The sequence below is a fragment of the Hirundo rustica genome, chromosome 28 (assembly GCF_015227805.2).
Source record: "Hirundo rustica isolate bHirRus1 chromosome 28, bHirRus1.pri.v3, whole genome shotgun sequence".
NCBI lineage: Eukaryota > Metazoa > Chordata > Aves > Passeriformes > Hirundinidae > Hirundo > Hirundo rustica.
The window spans coordinates 482,583-499,747 of NC_053477.1; the positions used below are offsets into that span (position 1 = coordinate 482,583).

The following is a 17,165-nucleotide window of genomic DNA, read 5'->3' on the forward strand; positions in this document are numbered from 1 at the left end:
GGGGCTGGATCCTTGAAAAAGCCCTGGTGGAATTCAGCTCCAGCTTTTCCAAGCCCAGCTGGAGCTGGCAGGTCTCCCTGTGATGCACGGAAGTATTTCGGGGCAGGAGGAGAGAGAGAGAAAAGGAAAAAAGGGGAGCGAGGAAAGCGAATTCCTCCCCCCCAAACTTCTCCACCTGGGCTTGGAGGCGATGCTCCTGGAAGAGTTTTCCAAGCCGATTCTCAGCTAAATCGCCAGCGAAACGGCTACAAACTCGAAATTCCCAAAGGTTTCCCAGGAAAACTGCTTCCCAAATGGATCTGAGGAGCCCACGAAATGCCCACTGGGTTGGATAAACCCGAGTCCAGGTGGAAGCGCAAGCACAGACCTGACATCCCCATCCCTGCAACATTCCCCGGAGCAATATTCCCTTTTTCTTCCCGAAAAGGCCAAGATCTCGCCGGGACCCGACCTTTGCTCCGAGAGACGCGACTCCCACGGGAATAAATGGGATCGACTGGTGCCGGGAACTGGTTTTCCCCCAAATTTCCAGCCTCGGGTTGCAAACCCTCTTTGCCCGGCCCAGCTCGGCTCTGCAAAAAGCGCGGCGGGGATTTAATTCCGACAGCCGCCTCTTCCCTCCCGTCCTCCTCCTCCTCCGCTCCAGCATCCATCGGATTTGCTCCCGAGCCCTTTGAGCTGTTCACATCGCAGCCAAGACTGGAAATATTTCCATTTTCCAGGCACGGACAGGGCGAGAATCCCCCCGGATTACCCGGGGACAGCCCCCAGCAGGTGACACCGGCGTGTGCCGAATGAAAACGAGCCAAACCCCAGCCTGTCCTCCATCCCGTCCATCAGCCCGATGCTTTTTTGGAGATGCTGGGCGTGTTTTGAGGCGATTTCACGCTGGTGGGGGGAAAAAAAATCCCACCTTAACCCTCCAGGGAAAGCCTCAGAGATGGACAAATTTAGTAACTTTTATTAGTAATGCCTTAAATGAGATTATCTGTAATCGCCAGCGCTCGGCCCCGAGCCTGGCTGCCAAATTCAGTTAGGGGCTCTGATTTCGAGGATGAAGGCGGATTTTTGAACGCCGGGAATGCCCCAAGGACACGCCAGGGACACCTTGAGGTGCTCCGTGCCCCATCCCCGCCACCCAGCAAAACGCTTCTGGGGCCCGCTGTGCCCATTCCTGCTGGGAATGCGCCGTTCTGTGGGGTTCATTTAGGGTTTGCTCCCCAAAGCTGAGGAGGACAGCTCGGAGCGTCCTTCCCCCGGCTGGGGCGGACACCGGCGGCTCCCGGTGCGGAGCGGGGCTGCGCCGAGCGCTCCGCGCTAACGAGCGGCTTCCCAAGGCGTTGATTAGTTATGCAAATGAACGGGAAAGACACCCAGAGCGGCCTGGGAAGGCAGGAGAGCGTCTGACAGGGCTAAACCTTGACCTCTGCCACCTTCATCTTCCTCATCCTCCTCTCCCAGACCCTCACGGATGGGAAATCAGCCCCCAAGGGACGGCAGGAGCTCCAGCCAGAGCTGCGAGGGCAGAGCCGGTTCTCCCGGGCCTGGCCCAGCCGGAGGAACTGGTGGAACTGGTGTTGGGACGGGGCTGGCTGCCCGGCCGGCTCCGGCTGCCAACCCACGCCGGGAGAGACGGCGGGGACGTGGGAATCGCGGCACACCCGGCGCGGCCACCGGCACCATCCCCGGCTCCGGGGGTCCCACCGCTGCCCGCCCTGGCCCCGGCAGCATCCCAGGAAATCATCTTCTTCCCCACAGCCAGGCGGGAAAAGCGCCGGGGACGAGCCCTCGCCGTCGGTTTTTGCGTTTTGCCGAGGGCAAAGTCCTTCCGCCGCCTCGCCGAGCCACCCGTGCCAAGGTCCCCAGGTCCCCATCCCTCCCTCCCGCAGCCACGCCGAGGGAAAAACCCGCTGGATGCAGCTCAGAGGCGCAGGGCAGCTGATCGCCCCCGACACCGCAAAAATAGGAGAAGCAGCGCCAACTTTTCTAATTTTTCTAATTGTTTTTTTTCTTTTTTTTTTTTGGGGGGGGGGAGTGAGAAGCACCGAAAATCGACGCCGAGCAGATGTTTCTCCCTCCCACGCTGGAGACCCCCCAGCTGGAGCAGCCCCCCCCCTTTCTCCCCGGCTCTTGCGTGGGCACAAAACGCGAGATCCCGGTTACAACAACCCCGGCCGGTAAAACCAGAAGCGCCGAAGGAAGGCGCTGGAATTTTTGGGTGAAGAAAATGCCGCAACTTGTTAGCTCCGAGGCGCTCCCCCCGGGCACGGCTCTGCCTTCCCCTCCCTTGCCACCCCCTTCTTTTTGGGGAAACCCCAAATGGCACCCGGGTGGGTTTCGTGCAGCGTTTTGCTCTTTCACGCCAAGAAATCCCAAGGAATTCCGTTTAAAGGTGGGTTTTGTTCCACCCGTCCCGCGGCGCTGTTTTGGGGATGCCCCAGGGACGAGCTGATTTTTTTTTTTCTTTTTTTTTTGAGGGGGTTTAAGGCATCGAAGTGGCCTTTGAGGCAGCAGAAAGTCCCATTTCCCACGGAAATACCCTTAAAAAAACCAAACCCATCCACCAGCCAAGGAGGGGCTTTCCCTGCCCACCCCGACGAGCCCCCTCCAAGTCACGGTGACGTTACGGAGGGGCCACAAATCACCCCGAAAAGGGGGAGGTGTGGGGACGAGAGGGGGGACGGAGGGGTTTGGGGGAGCTGGGGATCGCTCACCTCCCTGCGGAGCCCCTCGTGCCTCTCCATCTCCATCCCGGGGTGGGGACAGCGTTAGATTTTGGGGTTTCCCCCCGCCGGGGGTGCGGCTGGCCCGGGCTGGCCGAGCCCCCTGCCCGGCAGCAGGGACATCCCGGGGTCACCGTGTCCCCCGCCCTGGGAACGCCGCCGAGCTCTGCCCTGGGAGCGCCGAGCCGAGCCTCGAGTCACCCCGACTTTTAATTTCCACCCCGGAGGGGGGGGGGCGCGGCCCCGCTGACTCCCCACCCCTCCTGCCCCCGAGCCCCCCCCCCCCCCCCCCAAAAAAAAACCAACCCGGGGTGCTGCCTCCCCGCTTTTAATCCCCACCCCTTATTCCTCCCAACCCCATTTTCCTTTCCTCTTCTCCCCCCCACCCCTCAAACCCGCGCGGCTTCGCGCAACTTCGCAACTTCAGCCGCGCACCGGCAACTTTCCACCTCCCCCGCTCCCCACTCCCCAAAATCAGACAGAAAGAAGCGTTTACCGGGAAAAAAAAAAAAGGGGGCTCCGGGCTCCCCGCGGTGGGAACGGGGGTCTGCGGGGGCTCTGCCCGGGGCTGGGCGCTCTGCCGGCGGCGGGGGGCGGCGGGGACCCGAGGGGGGCCGGCGGGGGGCTCTGGATGTCGCCGGAGCCCCGAGGGGAGCCGCGGAGCCGCCGCACGTTGCTGCCGCCGCTGCTCTGCTGCTTCCTTTGTTCTGCAGCGCCCGCTCGGGGGGACCCGCCGGGCGGCCGGGGGGCTCCGGGCCAGCGCTCGGGGGGCGCCCGGAGCCTCGGGGATAACGGGGAGGGGGCGCGGGGGTGCGCGCCGGGGCTGCGGAGGGGTTTTTTGGGGGGAAGAGGGTTTGTTGAGGGGGTGGTTGTTGTGGGGTTGTTGCTGTAGGGTCGCTGAGCGCGGGGGAGCACCGGGTTGTTTTTATAGGATTGTCGGGGGGTGGGGGGGGGTCGGGGGGGGGTGGTCGCGCCACCCCGTTGGCTTTGTGGGGCCGTCAGCTGTGACTCCTGTGTTGTTGTTTTTGTAGGGTCGCCAGCAGGGTCTGTGCGGGTCTCGCTCTGGGCTGTTGTAGGGTCTCCGCAGAAAATCCCAGGGGGCGGCAGCCCGGCTCCTGTGAACCCCCCCACCCGCCCAAATCCTGCTCCACTGCCCCCCAACTCCCCCTTACCCTGCCCCATATCCCACCCCACCGCCTCCCGAACCACCACCCCAATCCCGCCCCCAGCGCAGTCCCCGCCCCCCCGTTTCCTATGGGGCAGCTGCCCCACCGCTGGTTGTGCAGGGTCTCAACCCCCCCCCAGCCCCCCTAAAGGCCGAGCACCACCCCCCACCCCCCTTTTGGCTCCCAAATCCCCTCGGTTTTCCCCCAAATCCAGCCCAGCCTGACCCACGCCTGGCAGAGCCGCAGAGCACTGCCAAACCCCTCCAACACCCCAAAACTGGGGGAATAATGTCCCCCCGTGTCCCCCCCGACCCTGCACACCCCTGGGCCCAGACACGGAGCAGCTTCGCAGAGATTCATTAATTTAAGGGGGAAAAAAAATAGATACAAAAAAACAAAACAAGGGGGTTTTCCATCGGAATTCAGCCAGTGCATGAAACCCACCCCAGGCTGCGGCCCCAGCCGGGGATCCCTAAAGATGGGGAGGGGGCCACAGCAAGGACCTGGTCCCCTGAGCACGGGGAGCCCCTCCTGCCCCCCAAAACTCCTTACACGCCTCTGAGGATCCACCCCAACTCCACCCCTGGCCCAGGACAAACGGGCTGAGGGCGCAGCTGGGCACCAGGACGTGTCCCTTGTCCTCGGGATCTTCAGGTGGACGCTGCCCCTTCCCCGGCTCCGAGGGGGTCGGGATGGGACGGAGAAGTGTCGGCGCTCAGGGATGTCACAAAGGCCTCCACCTGCAGGGACAAGCTCCCTGAAGGGGTGGCACCAGGGTGGCACCCGGATGGTGTGGGGATACACTGGGGTGGCATCAGGATGGCCCAGGATGGCACTGGGATGGCACCAGGACTGTGCAATGGTGGCATCAGGATGGCCCAGGATGGCACCAGGACTGTGCAATGGTGGCACTGGGATGGCACTGGCACTTAGATGGTGTAGGAATGGACTGGCACAAGGACTGTGCAAATGTGGCACCAGGATGGCCCGGGATGGCCCTGGCATGGGGACAGTGTGGGAATGGACTGGGGTGGCACCAGGACTGTGCAATGGTGGCACCAGGATGGCCCGGGATGGCCCTGGGATGGCACTGGGATGGCCCTGGCACTGGGGCAGTGTAGGAATGGACTGGGATTTCACCAGGACTGTGCAAGGGTGGCACCAGGACGGCACTGGGATGGCCCTGGGATAGCCCTGGGATGGCCCTGGCACTGGGACGATGTAGGAATGGACTGGGATGGCACCAGGACTGTGCAAAGGTGGCACCAGGAAGGCCTGGGATGGCCCTGGGATGGCACTGGGATGGCCCTGGCACTGGGACGGTGTAGGAATGGACCAGGATGGCACCAGCACTGTGCAAGGGTGGCACCAGGATGGCCCAGGATGGCCCTGGAATGGCACTGGGATGGCCCTGGCACTGGGACAGTGTAGGAATGGACTGGGATGGCACCAGGACTGTGCAAAGGTGGCACCAGGATGGCCCCGGGACAGCTGAGGTTTAAACCACAGCGGGCCCACGGTGTGGAAGTTACTTTTTCCAAGGAAAACTGAACAGAGGTGGGGGCTGGGAGCCAGCGTGGCTCTGGTGGCACCGGGAAGCCGCCAGGCTGTGCCACCCCACCTGTGCCATGAGGACGCTCTGCACGGCCACGTCGTGCTCGAAGTCCTTGTCCACGTCCAGCACCAGCACGGGAGCGCTCCGCGCATCCGCAAAGTGGATCCTGCAGGAGGGAGGGAGAGAAGGAGGGAAGGATCAAAGCCCCCAGATAAGCACCCCCAAACCAGGGGGTCACCCCAAAGCTGGGCACGGACTGGGGCTCACTCCGTGGTCCTGTCCACCAGCCAGCGCTCGTGCTGGGCGTGGAGCTGCTGCAGGTACCCCAGCTGGATCCCGCCCTCCTCGCTCCTCGCCCTTCGCCGCAGCCGCTCCAGGCACGTCTGGGGGAGAACGGGAGAACAGGATGAAGGAAAACCGGGGGGGTCACCGGCAGGGAAGGAATGTGGGAAGCATGAAGCCAGCAGATGCTGCAGCCCCTTCTCCCCAAACCCCACCCCGGAATCCATGGGCAGACTCCCACCCACGTTCCCACGGGGAGAGAAGCAGGCTCTGCTCCTCCAGGGCGGCGATTTACGGTGAAATCCCAACGTTCTGGCAATTCTGTCGGGATCCAGGTGGGCCTGGAGGCCTCCTGCAGCAGGCACCCACCTGGGGCGTGGCCTGCAGGTAGAGGAAGCCGTGGAGGGTGGCACGGGGCCCCAGGTGCCGCAGCAGGAAGTCGTGCCAGTCCTGGTAAATGGCCCATTCCAGGGGCTGCAGGTGCCCGGCCTCAAAGAGGTTCTTGGCAAAGACGTACCTGAGGAGGGATGGAGAGGGGGCAGCGGGCAGCTCCAGCAGCCCCACGCCCAGGGGGCCTCAGCTATTTTGGTTTTGGGCTTTTTTTTTTTTTGCACCGATGAGGAACTGTAGGTGGTTAAACCAAGGCAAAAATCCCTAATCTGGGGCACGAGCAGCGCCCGCCGAGCCTGGCATCACCCAAAGGGCTCCACGCTGCCACCTGACACAGGTGAGGACGGAGCAACCCCAAATTACCCCCAAATCCCATTCCTGTAATTAAGCATCACACTGGGGACAGAGGCTCTGCTGGCTCTGAGGACCCAACCCCACAGCCCAGCTGCTGTGGATGCTCCCAATCCCATCCAATCCCCTCATCCTCCATTTTGGGGCGCCGGGTACCTGTCACTGAACACAGAGCGCTCAAAGACCCTCACAGGGTGGGGGGTCTCGGGGGGCCCCTCGTCCGGTGGCTCCAGCATCGCCTTCAGCCGGCTGATGCAGGAGAAGGTCTGGAAGGTGTAGGACCAGCGGGCTGGCTCCTGGTACATCATCTGCAGCAGGTTGGCAGAGCCCACGGCCGCCTGCGGAGGGACGCCGGGGGGTCAGGGGGTCCCGGGGCGGCGCCGGCGGAGCCGGGGCGCGGCTGGAACCGCGGTTACCTGGGCGGCGCCAGCGGCCGGCACCTTGCGCCACTGTGCCACGGGCTCGGTCACCAGGTGCCACCGCGGGAAGGTGGCACCCAGCAGCTTCAGGAAGGTCGATTTCCCCACGGCTGCGGGAGCGGAGGGAGAGCAGGGTGGTAGCCTGGGTGTGCCGCGCCCCCCATCCCGGCTCCTGGGGATGTGGGGTGAGCCTGGCTGTGCCCCAGCTCTGGACTCTGGGAATGTGGGGTGTCCCCCCACCAAATCTCAGAAACGTGGGGTGAGCCTGGGTGTCCCCCCGACTCCAACCCCAGTAACACAGGGTAAACCTGAATGCACCCCCGCCCCAAATCCCGGGATCCCGGGGTGAGCCTGGGTGTCCATTCCTGCTCCCAGGAATGTGGGATGAGCCTGGGTGCTCCCCCATTCCGGCTCCTGGGAACCCGGGATGAGCCTGAGTGTCTCCCTGCTCTGGCTCCCAGGAACACGGGGTGAGTCTGGGGCTTCCCCCAAAGCCAAATCCCAGAAATATTGGGGTGAGCCTGGCGTTTCCCCGCTGTGGCTACTGGGAACACTGGGGTAAGTCTGGGGGTCTCCGTTCCCGGCTCCGAGGAACGCGGGGTGAACCCGGGGGTCCGGGGACAGCTTTTGTGTCGCCCCTCCCGACTCCCAGGAGCTCGGGGTTTAGAGGCGCCCCACGGCGCAGTGATAATTAAGATAATTACAGGCATTAACGCGAAACCCCGCGATGCTCCAGCCTGCGCCGCTCCCCTTCCACCGCCCCCCAAATCCGCCCGCTCCCCGCGCGGGTCCCGCCGCCGCTGTCCCCCGCGTCCCCCCGGTACCGATGTTCCCCTCCAGGGCCAGGCGCAGGGCGGCCCCGCACCGCCCCATGCCGCTTCCGCCTTCGCGCGTCATATGCTAATGACATGGAAATGAGCAGCGCGCGCCACCGCCCCGTGACGTCATCGCGCGGGAAGTGGGCGGGGGGGATGCGGGGGGGGCGGAAACAGCGGGGGGGGCGGAACGGGGGGGGCTGGGGGGCGATATGGTAATTTATGCAAATGAGACGCTGTCCGCAGCGCGTGCGGGCAATGCGGGGGGCAGGGGAGAGAGGGCGGGGCACGAAAAATGGGGGGTCGGGGGCACGAACGGGGGGGTCAAGGGCATCAAAGTGGGGTTGGGGTCTCCAAAAACACATTGGGGCCACCAAAACCACATTGGGGTCACCAGCATAGGGCCAAGGACATCAGCATGGGGTTGGGGGCCACTAAAACAACATTGGGGTCTCCAAAAACACATTGGGGTCACCAGTATGGGGTTGGGGTCCCTGGCACGGGGCCAAGGATATCAACATGGGGTTGGGGTCACCAAAACCACATTGGGGTCTCCAAAACCACATTGGGGTCACCAGTATGGGGTCAAGGGCATCAAAGTGGGGTTGGGGTCTCCAAAACCACATTGGGGTCACCAGCACGGGGTTGGGGTCCCTGGCACGGGGCCAAGGACATCAGCATGGAGTTGGGGTCACCAAAACCACATTGGGGTCTCCTACAGGGGGTGAAGGGCATGGGCATGTGGCTGAGGTCCCTGATGCGGGATTGGGATCACCAGCTCAGGGTCGGGGGCGTTGAATTGGGGTCGGAGGCTTCCCCAGGGTGGCATCAATCCGGGGTTGGGGACACCACGGGGAGGCTGAGGGTATCAGCGAAGGGTCAGGGGCACCAACGCGGCACTGTTGGTGCTTTGGGGTCACCAGCGTGGGGTCGAGGGCAGTGCCGCGGGGTTGGGGGCATCACGGCAGAGCCAAGGCCATCAGCAGGACACGGGCACCAACGGGAGGTCAGGACTCCCCCCATCAGCCCGAGTCCCCCCAGCCCCTCCCACCCCCAGGTCCCCCAGGAAAGGTGCAGAGCCTGGAGAAAAGGCTTTTAATGCGCAGCGGGCGGTGGGGAGGAGCAGCGGGGTCCGAGGGGGAGCGGGGCGCCCCGGCCTGGGCACGGGGGGCCCCCGCGGGGCGGGGAAGGGGCTTAGAAGCATTTTCGGTGGACGATGGAAGGTCCGGCCTCGTCGTACTCGGGTTTGCTGATCCACATCTGCTGGAAGGTGGAGAGGGACGCCAGGATGGAGCCGCCGATCCACACCGAGTACTTCCGCTCCGGCGGGGCGATGATCTGTGGAGACAGCAGCCTGTAGCAGCAGCCGCCACAAACCCACGGAGGGAGAGGATTTGGGGCGCCGCTGGCCGGGGTTCGGCCGCCCAACACCCACTTTGATCTTCATGGTGCTGGGAGCCAGCGCGGTGATCTCCTTCTGCATGCGGTCGGCGATGCCGGGGTACATGGTGGTGCCGCCCGACAGGACGTTGTTGGCGTAGAGGTCCTTGCGGATGTCGATGTCGCACTTCATGATGGAGTTGTAGGTCGTCTCGTGGATCCCGGCGGATTCCATGCCTGGGGTGGGATGGCGCTGTCACCTCCCTGCCCCCCGCCCGGGCCTCCTCAGGGCTCCCCAGAAAGAGCCACGGGGGCGCCCATGGGTCTGTCCCACCACCGGCGGTGCAAAGGGCTTGGGGGAGCCCCAGAACATCTCCACGGGGCACCCAGGGGAGCTGGCAAATGGCCCAGTCCAAGGGGACCATTCCAAATGGACCATTCCAAATGGACCATTCCAAAGGACCATTCCAAATGCCCCAGTCCAAATGGCCCAGTCCAAATGGCCCAGTCCAAATGGCCCAGTCCAAGGGGACCATTCCAAATGGACCATTCCAAATGGACCATTCCAAATGCCCCAGTCCAAATGGACCATTCCAAATGGCCCAGTCCAAATGCCCCAGTCCAAATGGCCCAGTCCAAGGGGACCATTCCAAATGGACCATTCCAAAGGGACATTCCAAAGGGCCAGGTTTTATTTGTCCGCTGGTGGCGACGGGGCAACCACTTCCAAGGAGAACGGATGAAGGAAGGCTGGAACAGGGTCTGGGGGTGTTGGGGGTGGGCTCACCGATGAAGGAAGGCTGGAACAGGGTCTCAGGGCACTGGGGGTGGGCTCACCAATGAAGAGGGGCTGGAACAGGGTCTGGGGGCACTGGGGGTGGGCTCACCGATGAAGGAAGGCTGGAACAGGGTCTCGGGGCACTGGGGGTGGGCTCACCGATGAAGGAGGGCTGGAACAGGGTCTGGGGGCACTGGGGGTGGGCTCACCGATGAAGGAGGGCTGGAACAGGGTCTGGGGGCACTGGGGGTGGGCTCACCGATGAAGGAGGGCTGGAACAGGGTCTGGGGGTGTTGGGGGTGGGCTCACCGATGAAGGAAGGCTGGAACAGGGTCTCGGGGCAGCGGAAGCGCTCGTTGCCGATGGTGATGACCTGCCCGTCGGGGAGCTCGTAGCTCTTCTCCAGCGAGGAGGAGGAGGCGGCCGTGGCCATCTCGTTCTCGAAGTCCAGCGCCACGTAGCAGAGCTTCTCCTTGATGTCGCGCACGATTTCCCGCTCGGCTGCGGGAAGCGGCGGCGGGAGAGGCTCAAGCCGGCGGCGCCGCGGCGGCACCGCGGGGTCCCCGTCGCGCACCCCCGCCTCCCCAGCCCCGTACCGGTGGTGACGAAGGAGTAGCCCCTCTCGGTGAGGATCTTCATGAGGTAGTCGGTGAGGTCGCGGCCGGCCAGGTCGAGACGCATGATGGCGTGGGGCAGGGCGTAGCCCTCGTAGATGGGCACGTTGTGGGTGACGCCGTCCCCGGAGTCCAGGACGATGCCTGGGACGGGGGACGAGGTGAGGGGACGCTCCAGGCTGGCCCGGTCCCTGTCGCCCACGGTCCCCTACTCACCAGTGGTGCGGCCGGAGGCGTAGAGGGAGAGCACGGCTTGGATGGCGACGTACATGGCGGGGACGTTGAAGGTTTCAAACATGATCTGAGAGGGGAAAGGAAAGGGGCAGGGGGTGAGGGGCGGGCACGGGGGTCTCCAGCACGCCCCACCCAACCCCTGGGGGCTGGTGCCTTCCTGGGGTCAGGCCATTGCATGGAGGACGCCGACCGCCGACCGCTCCGGGAAACGCGCGGGAAAACGCGGGTCAAGGGACGGCACAGAAACATGAGCCACTGCAAGGCACAGAGCCACGTGGGGCCGAGCGGGGAACGCGTGATGGGGCGAATCCTGCAGGAGCTGCCAGGAAACCTCTGGGGCCATCAGGCACGGGAACTTCCCAGCGGGATCTCTGCCCTTATCCTGCACCCCACCCCTCACTAGCTCACCCCTCACTAGCTCCCCCCGCAGAACCCCCCAACCCCCCCCGGCCCTTCCTGTGGCTTTGGAGGGTCCGGCCCCATCGGCGGGGTCCCACAGCCCCGTACCTGGGTCATCTTCTCCCGGTTGGCCTTGGGGTTGAGGGGTGCCTCGGTGAGCAGGGTCGGGTGCTCCTCGGGGGCCACGCGCAGCTCGTTGTAGAAGGAGTGGTGCCAGATCTAAGGCGGGCAAAGAGTTGTGGTCTCACCCCAACCTGACGGCAGGGCCGACGCCCACTCCCCGCCCCGGGAGGGTCTCACCTTCTCCATGTCGTCCCAGTTGGTGATGATGCCGTGCTCGATGGGGTACTTGAGCGTGAGGATCCCCCTCTTGCTCTGCGCCTCATCGCCCACGTAGCTGTCCTTCTGCCCCATGCCCACCATGACACCCTAACGCCGGCGAGAGAGGCCTCGTTAGCCACTTTTGGTGATTGGAGCGGGGCGGGGGCTGCCCCCGGCCCCCCTGGGGCCCCCCTGGTACCCACCTGGTGCCGGGGCCGCCCCACGATGGAGGGGAAGACGGCACGAGGGGCATCGTCGCCGGCAAAGCCGGCCTTGCAGAGGCCGGAGCCGTTGTCGCACACCAGGGCGGTGGTTTCCTCGTCGCACATGGTGGAGCCGGCAGCGTTTGGTGCTCAGGGGGACCTGGGGGGAAAAGCTGGCGAGGGGGGGAAGCGGTGTTAAGGAGCAGGTGGGGGACGGGGTTTGTCCCGCGCCACCGCGTCCGGATTTGGGGTCAGAAGTGCTGGAGTCTTCGGGGACGGGCGGCCCCACAAAATCCTCCGTGGGCCGTGCCCAGGGACGCTCTGACCCCAGTGCGGCGATGCTGGGAGGGGGTGACGCTCGTTTCCCGTGGGTGCTGCTCCACGCTGGTGCTGCTCCTCCATCCTTCTCCAGCTGCTGCCCAAGATCGGTGCCAAAGCCTCCTGCCCGTGCGCCCCGGGGAGCTCTGGTGCTGCCGTGCCCGGCTGGTGCCCCCCAAAAGCAGGCAAGGGGGTGCAGGGTGATGCCCTCTTATCCGCTTCTGTCTCAGCAGCCTTTTGCTGCTCTGACCTCGCATCTGCTCCCCAAAGTGGGGAAAAAAGAATCGCCCTTCCCAGGGGCTGCCCCCTGTGCCAGGGGCTGAGCTCCCGAATCCAGAGGGAAACAGGCAAAACGTTGCAGGAGCCCAAAAAAAGCAAAAATAACAAACCCAAATCGCAGCAAGATTTCTGCAAGAGCACAACCTGCTCTGGCCTCAGCCCAGCTCTCGCCACCTCCAGCGAGGCCCCCAGCCGCGGGGTCATGCCGAGGTTGGCATCCCCTCCGTGCCGCGCAGACCGAGCTGGGGCCGCCCCAAAAATGCTGGGGCACCCTGAAAAAACCCCCTCGGGGTGTTTCTCCCGCCCACTCTCCTCCAAGCAAGAAGGGAAGCAGGGCTGGGCAGGGCAGTACTCACCACAGAGGCGAGAGCTCCTTTCCTCTGGGACCGAGCCCCGGGGAGCCGTGGGTATAAATACCAGCGAGCCCGAGGAACCTCAGAGGCGGATCCTCTCTAAACAAAGACCCTAAATAGGCTCAGTGATGGTGTGTTGGCCATATGGCCATATAAGGTGTTTTATTTCATTAAATTGACCTTGGGCTGGTGGTAGGACCCAGCGCGGTTAATTACTGTAGGAAAACGTATGGTTGGGATGCTTGGGAGGCAACGGCCCCGTTGCCAGTCCGTTCCTTTTATGCTCCGCTCCGATAAACAAGTGAGACACAAGTCCTTATAAGCGACGGCCTGGGAAAAAGGAGGTGGAAGTGACTCCGGCTGCTGGGGAGCGCGGGTGGAAAGCCCACCCGGGTGGGCGTCGGGGCTCTGCCCTGGGGATGCCCCGCAGCCGGCATGGGGACGTGGCGCGGCCGAGATGCTGCAGACGCGCAGGGTCGGCGCATCGCCTCCTCCCGGCCTCGCTTCCCCCCGCATCCCTGGCATCCGGCGCTTCTGGGACGCCTCTCCCTGTGGTTTTCTCTCTCCGCCCCCATTTTTGGGCTTTTGGGATCCCGGAGTCCCTCGTGCCCCAAATCCTCGGCCTGAGCCGGGCCTGGGGTTGTGGGTCCAAATCCCGCACTCGGGGCGAGCCTGGTTCTGATCCCTCCTGGGAGGATTTTGGAGGCAGGATGAGCTCGGCCCCCCCAGGGGACACGGTGGGTGCTATCCCTGAGCCCCCCCACCCGGGGGGGCCGGGGTCACCGTGGCACCGGGAGCGGAGCCGCAGAGGCCCCTGGCCCTGGCAGAGGCCAACCAGCAGCTCCCAAACTCCCGGCTGCCTTTTTAAGGACAACAGGCCCTCAGCAGGGAGTCTCCCGGAGCACCTGGGGGAGGCAGCAGAGACGCCCCGGAGTCACCCCCGCGACTGAGGGAAACTGAGGCACGGGAGGGCCGGGCTGGTCCCGAGCTGTGCCCGGGGCAGGGACATCCCAGCACTGGAGCAGTGACAAGGAGCTGCAGGGTGCCAGCACAAGCAAGGGACCCCCTAATGGCAGAGGGAGGGGATGGGCTCTGGGCTGTCACCCCCCAGAGCAGGACAGTGACACTGTGTCCCCCCAACACTGCCAGCCCGTTCACAGCTCCAGTGTCCCCAGGATGGCTCTGTCCAGTCTGAGCTGTCACCCCCCAGGTGACAGTGACACTGTGTCCCCAACACTGCCAGCCCGTTCACAGCTCCAGTGTCCCCAGGATGGCTCTGTCCCACCTGGTGACAGTGACACTGTGTCCCCAACACTGCCAGCCCGTTCACAGCTCCAGTGTCCCCAGGGGTGGCTCTGTCCTGTCTGGTGACAGTGACACTGTGTCCCCAACACTGTCAGCCCGTTCACAGCTCCAGTGTCCCCAGGGATGGCTCTGTCCTGTCTGGTGACAGTGACACTGTGTCCCCAACACTGCCAGCCCGATCACAGCTCCAGTGTCCTCAGGGATGGCTCTGTCCTGTCTGGTGACAGTGACACTGTGTCCCCAGCACTCCCAGCCCGTTCACAGCTTGTGTCCCCATGGTGGCTCTGTCCTGTCTGGTGACAGTGACACTGTGTCCCCCCAGCACTGCCAGCCCGTTCACAGCTCCAGTGTCCCCAGGGATGGCTCTGTCCTGTCTGGTGACAGTGACACTGTGTCCCCCCAGCACTGCCAGCCCGTTCACAGCTCCAGTGTCCCCAGGATGGTTCTGTCCCACCTGGTGACAGTGACACTGTGTCCCCAACACTGCCAGCCTGTTCACAGCTCCAGTGTCCCCAGGGGTGGCTCTGTCCCATCTGGTGACAGTGACACTGTGTCCCCCCAGCACTGCCAACCCGTTCACAGCTCCAGTGTCCCCAGGATGGCTCTGTCCTGTCTGGGCTGTCACCCCCCAGAGCAGGACAGTGACACGGTGTCCCCCCAGCACTGCCAGCCCGTTCACAGCTCGTGTCCCCACGGTGGCTCTGCCAGGTTGTCCCCTCTCGCTGTGTACCAGCTCGCAGGGGCTGGATTTGTCCCCCGGCCCTGCACTCGGTGTCCCCCCGCAGCCCCAGCCCCGGGGTCCCGCTGCCACCCCGCAGCCCAGCCTGGCTGGGTCCCCGCCAAACATGAGGTCACCGAGGGGAAAGGCTGCCATATATGACACGTTACAAAAACCTCCTTTGAAATAAAAGATTCCCCAAATCCAGCGGCGCGGGGCTGGGAAGAGGGGGCTGACGGAGGCAGCAGCTGCAGAGGGAGCACGGCTGTGCCGGGAGCCGCACGGGATCGGCGGCAGGATCCCATCCCGACCCAAACCCCGGGGACATCCCTCAGTTCCGGACTGGTCCCAGCATCCCCAGAGCCGCCTCAGCAGCTCCAGGACTCATCGCTCTCGCTGGGGACGGCTCGGCTCCGGGGCCGCCCGCATCCCTGGGGGTTCCCCGAGCATCCCGGCCCGCGGCGGGGCCGCAGCGGCGCCGGCGGCAGCGCGGCCCCGAGCGGGAGCCCACGCGCAGCCTAAAAAGGAAAGGTTTGGCCCCCGCAGCCAATCCAGCCGCCGGCGGGCCCGGGATGCTCGCAGGAACGCCAGGCATCCCACGGCACAGGCGAGGCCGGGAGCGGCGCGGCACGGGGAGGGGGCGATCCTCGCTTGGCCGCCGCGTTTCAAAACTCCCGGCGCCGGCCCAGCCCTCGGCACCTCCCTCGGGGGGGGGGGAACGTTCACGCCTGGAACCTCTCGGGATGCTGCCGAGAATGGGCAAAGCCCCGAAAAGAGGCTTTTAGATCCATTCCCTTTGCTGAGGTGGAGATAAGCATTGCTCCCCAAAACACACGGCCCACGTCGTTAGAGCCAAGAAATCGTTCCTGCCCGGTGTAGTTTACTCCAAGCCGATTTTGAGTGGTTCGAAGGTGTGACAGCCACATCTGGCACAGCTGGAGAGGCAGGGTGGGCTCGTGGGACCCAGCAGCAGTGCCTGACATTCACTGACACACAAAGCGAGGACTCGGGGACTTGGGGTGAAAAAATGGGATGAAAAAGCTCAGGGAGCAGCGCTGGGAGGGAGGTGGCAGCTGGGCCCTGACCTGAGGAGCTCCCTGCTCCAAGGAATGTGGAAAATTCCCTGGAAAGGTTTATCAGTCACTGGGACAACACAGAAGTGGTGATGTGCCACCATCTCCTCTCCTGGAGGCAGCTCACACTTGAGAGCTGCAGGGAGGCGGAGCTGGGATAAATCCCTTGGGATAAATCCCTTGGGATATTCCCCACAGCTTTGAAGGAATTGCTGCTTTGCAAGATGTGATTTTCCACTCTGTGTCCCCACGCTGCTCCAGGGGAGCCCTCGGGGTGAGGAGCTGCGGGATGAACAATCCTACACGGGAACTGCACCTCCCTCCTCAGCATGGTTTAAATTAATTAGGGCTGAAAACGAGTTCCCAGAGATGCCCCAAAGGCCCCTCACTCCCCTCCCACCCCCGGAGCCAGCCTGTTCCCAAAAGCGACTCGGGAAGCAGCACTTGTCACGCAGGGGCCGCCACAAACGCACAACCCCCGGAGGAACGGACCCCACCCCGCAGAGAGAGCTCCGAGGAGAGGGGCGGCCCCGACAATCCCCTCCATGTGTGTCACAGGAAAGCCGCGGGGAGCCGGCTGTACGAGCACACGACACAAGGAGCGCGATGTTTGCACGCCAGGTGGGACGGCAGCTCCGGCCCCTTCCCCTCCCCGCACGGCCACGGCCGTGTGCCCACCATCCCCTCCCGCGGCGGGCTGCGGGGACGCGGAGCACGCCCGGGCCGCGGCACAGCTGCCTTCCACCTTGGAATGCCGCTGCTTCCCTCCCCCCTTCCCCGAGGCCGCGGGCTCGGCCTGGAGCGGCGGGGAAGGAAAATCTCATCTTGGCACCCGACTAAAGCACCTCGAGGAGGGTCCCGCACATGAGCGACGTCACGGAGGGCTCGGATTTGGCAGGGACAGGCTTCCTGCTGCTCTGGGATGTGCCGAGGCAATCAGGCACAGGGATCTGGGAGGATGGAAGTGGTGGAGGCTGCTGGAAATCCCATCTCGGAGTGGGATGGAAGTGGTGGAAGCTGCTGGAATTCCGTCGCGGAGCGGCGATGGCGGCCAGGAGAGCGAGCTCCTCCGTGGTGACACCGGGGCATCCCCCAGCCACGGAAAGGGATGAGGCGCCCAGACAGCCCCAAACACTGCTGGGATGCAAAGCAGGGCCACATCCAGGGATCTTCAGCCCTGAAACGCTGGGAGAGGGATCCCAAGGAGGCTGGGCCCTTTTCCCTCCCCAGGCGAGTACCAGGGAGCAGCACTGAGCTCGTGTGGGGGTCAGAGGGGTCAGCAAGGTTTGACTTTAAACTGCAGGAAAGATTTATCTGCTCCTGGAAGCTGTGCTGAGACCGAGCAGCCCGCAACGGGGGACAAAACAGGGCATGGGTTAAACTGGGCAAGTCCCAAAAGCACTTGAAGAGGTTTCCGCACCTCAGGGTTGCAGCAAATCATGGGGAACCTCTCCAGGAGGTCGTTCAAGCCGTGGATTAGAGTTAAACA

General features: G+C 64.1%; 2 protein-coding genes across 3 annotated transcripts; both read right to left on the reverse strand.

The window, feature by feature from the left end:
• Positions 1–4,244: 4,244 nt before the first annotated feature.
• On the reverse strand, positions 4,245–7,836 carry DGUOK (deoxyguanosine kinase). Its single transcript, XM_040087726.2, has 7 exons — positions 7,711–7,836; positions 6,884–6,996; positions 6,624–6,805; positions 6,096–6,243; positions 5,712–5,827; positions 5,511–5,610; positions 4,245–4,629 (listed from the first exon to the last, which is right to left on the reverse strand). The coding sequence occupies exons 1-7, from the start codon at positions 7,781–7,783 to the stop codon at positions 4,540–4,542; spliced, it is 822 nt and encodes a 273-aa protein (XP_039943660.1). The 5' UTR covers positions 7,784–7,836; the 3' UTR covers positions 4,245–4,539.
• A 946-nt stretch (positions 7,837–8,782) lies between these two features.
• On the reverse strand, positions 8,783–16,618 carry ACTG2 (actin gamma 2, smooth muscle). Of its 2 annotated transcripts, none has more exons than XM_040087724.1 (9): positions 16,522–16,618; positions 11,631–11,803; positions 11,407–11,535; positions 11,215–11,325; positions 10,690–10,774; positions 10,456–10,617; positions 10,169–10,360; positions 9,137–9,318; positions 8,783–9,039 (listed from the first exon to the last, which is right to left on the reverse strand). In XM_040087724.1, exons 2-9 carry the CDS (start codon positions 11,754–11,756, stop codon positions 8,896–8,898), a joined length of 1,131 nt encoding a protein of 376 aa, XP_039943658.1. In that variant the 5' UTR covers positions 11,757–11,803; positions 16,522–16,618; the 3' UTR covers positions 8,783–8,895. The 2 variants fall into 2 exon arrangements, with proteins under 2 accessions (XP_039943658.1, XP_039943657.1); XM_040087723.1 differs by lacking the exon at positions 16,522–16,618 and adding an exon at positions 12,584–12,643.
• Between the last annotated feature and the right edge of the window lie 547 nt (positions 16,619–17,165).

Excerpts from the sequence above, each read along its gene's own strand:
- ACTG2 (XM_040087724.1), bottom strand. The coding sequence starts at position 11,756 with ATGTGCGACGAGGAAACCACCGCCCTGGTGTGCGACAACGGCTCCGGC. Across the intron at positions 11,326-11,406 it reads ACTGGGACGACATGGAGAAG|ATCTGGCACCACTCCTTCTA; the intron begins GTGAGACCCTCC and ends TGCCCGCCTTAG. Across the intron at positions 10,618-10,689 it reads CGCCTCCGGCCGCACCACTG|GCATCGTCCTGGACTCCGGG; the intron begins GTGAGTAGGGGA and ends CCCCCGTCCCAG.
- DGUOK (XM_040087726.2), bottom strand. The coding sequence starts at position 7,783 with ATGACGCGCGAAGGCGGAAGCGGCATGGGGCGGTGCGGGGCCGCCCTG. Across the intron at positions 6,997-7,710 it reads GGCCCTGGAGGGGAACATCG|CCGTGGGGAAATCGACCTTC; the intron begins GTACCGGGGGGA and ends CCGCTCCCGCAG. Across the intron at positions 6,806-6,883 it reads CGGCCGCTGGCGCCGCCCAG|GCGGCCGTGGGCTCTGCCAA; the intron begins GTAACCGCGGTT and ends GTCCCTCCGCAG.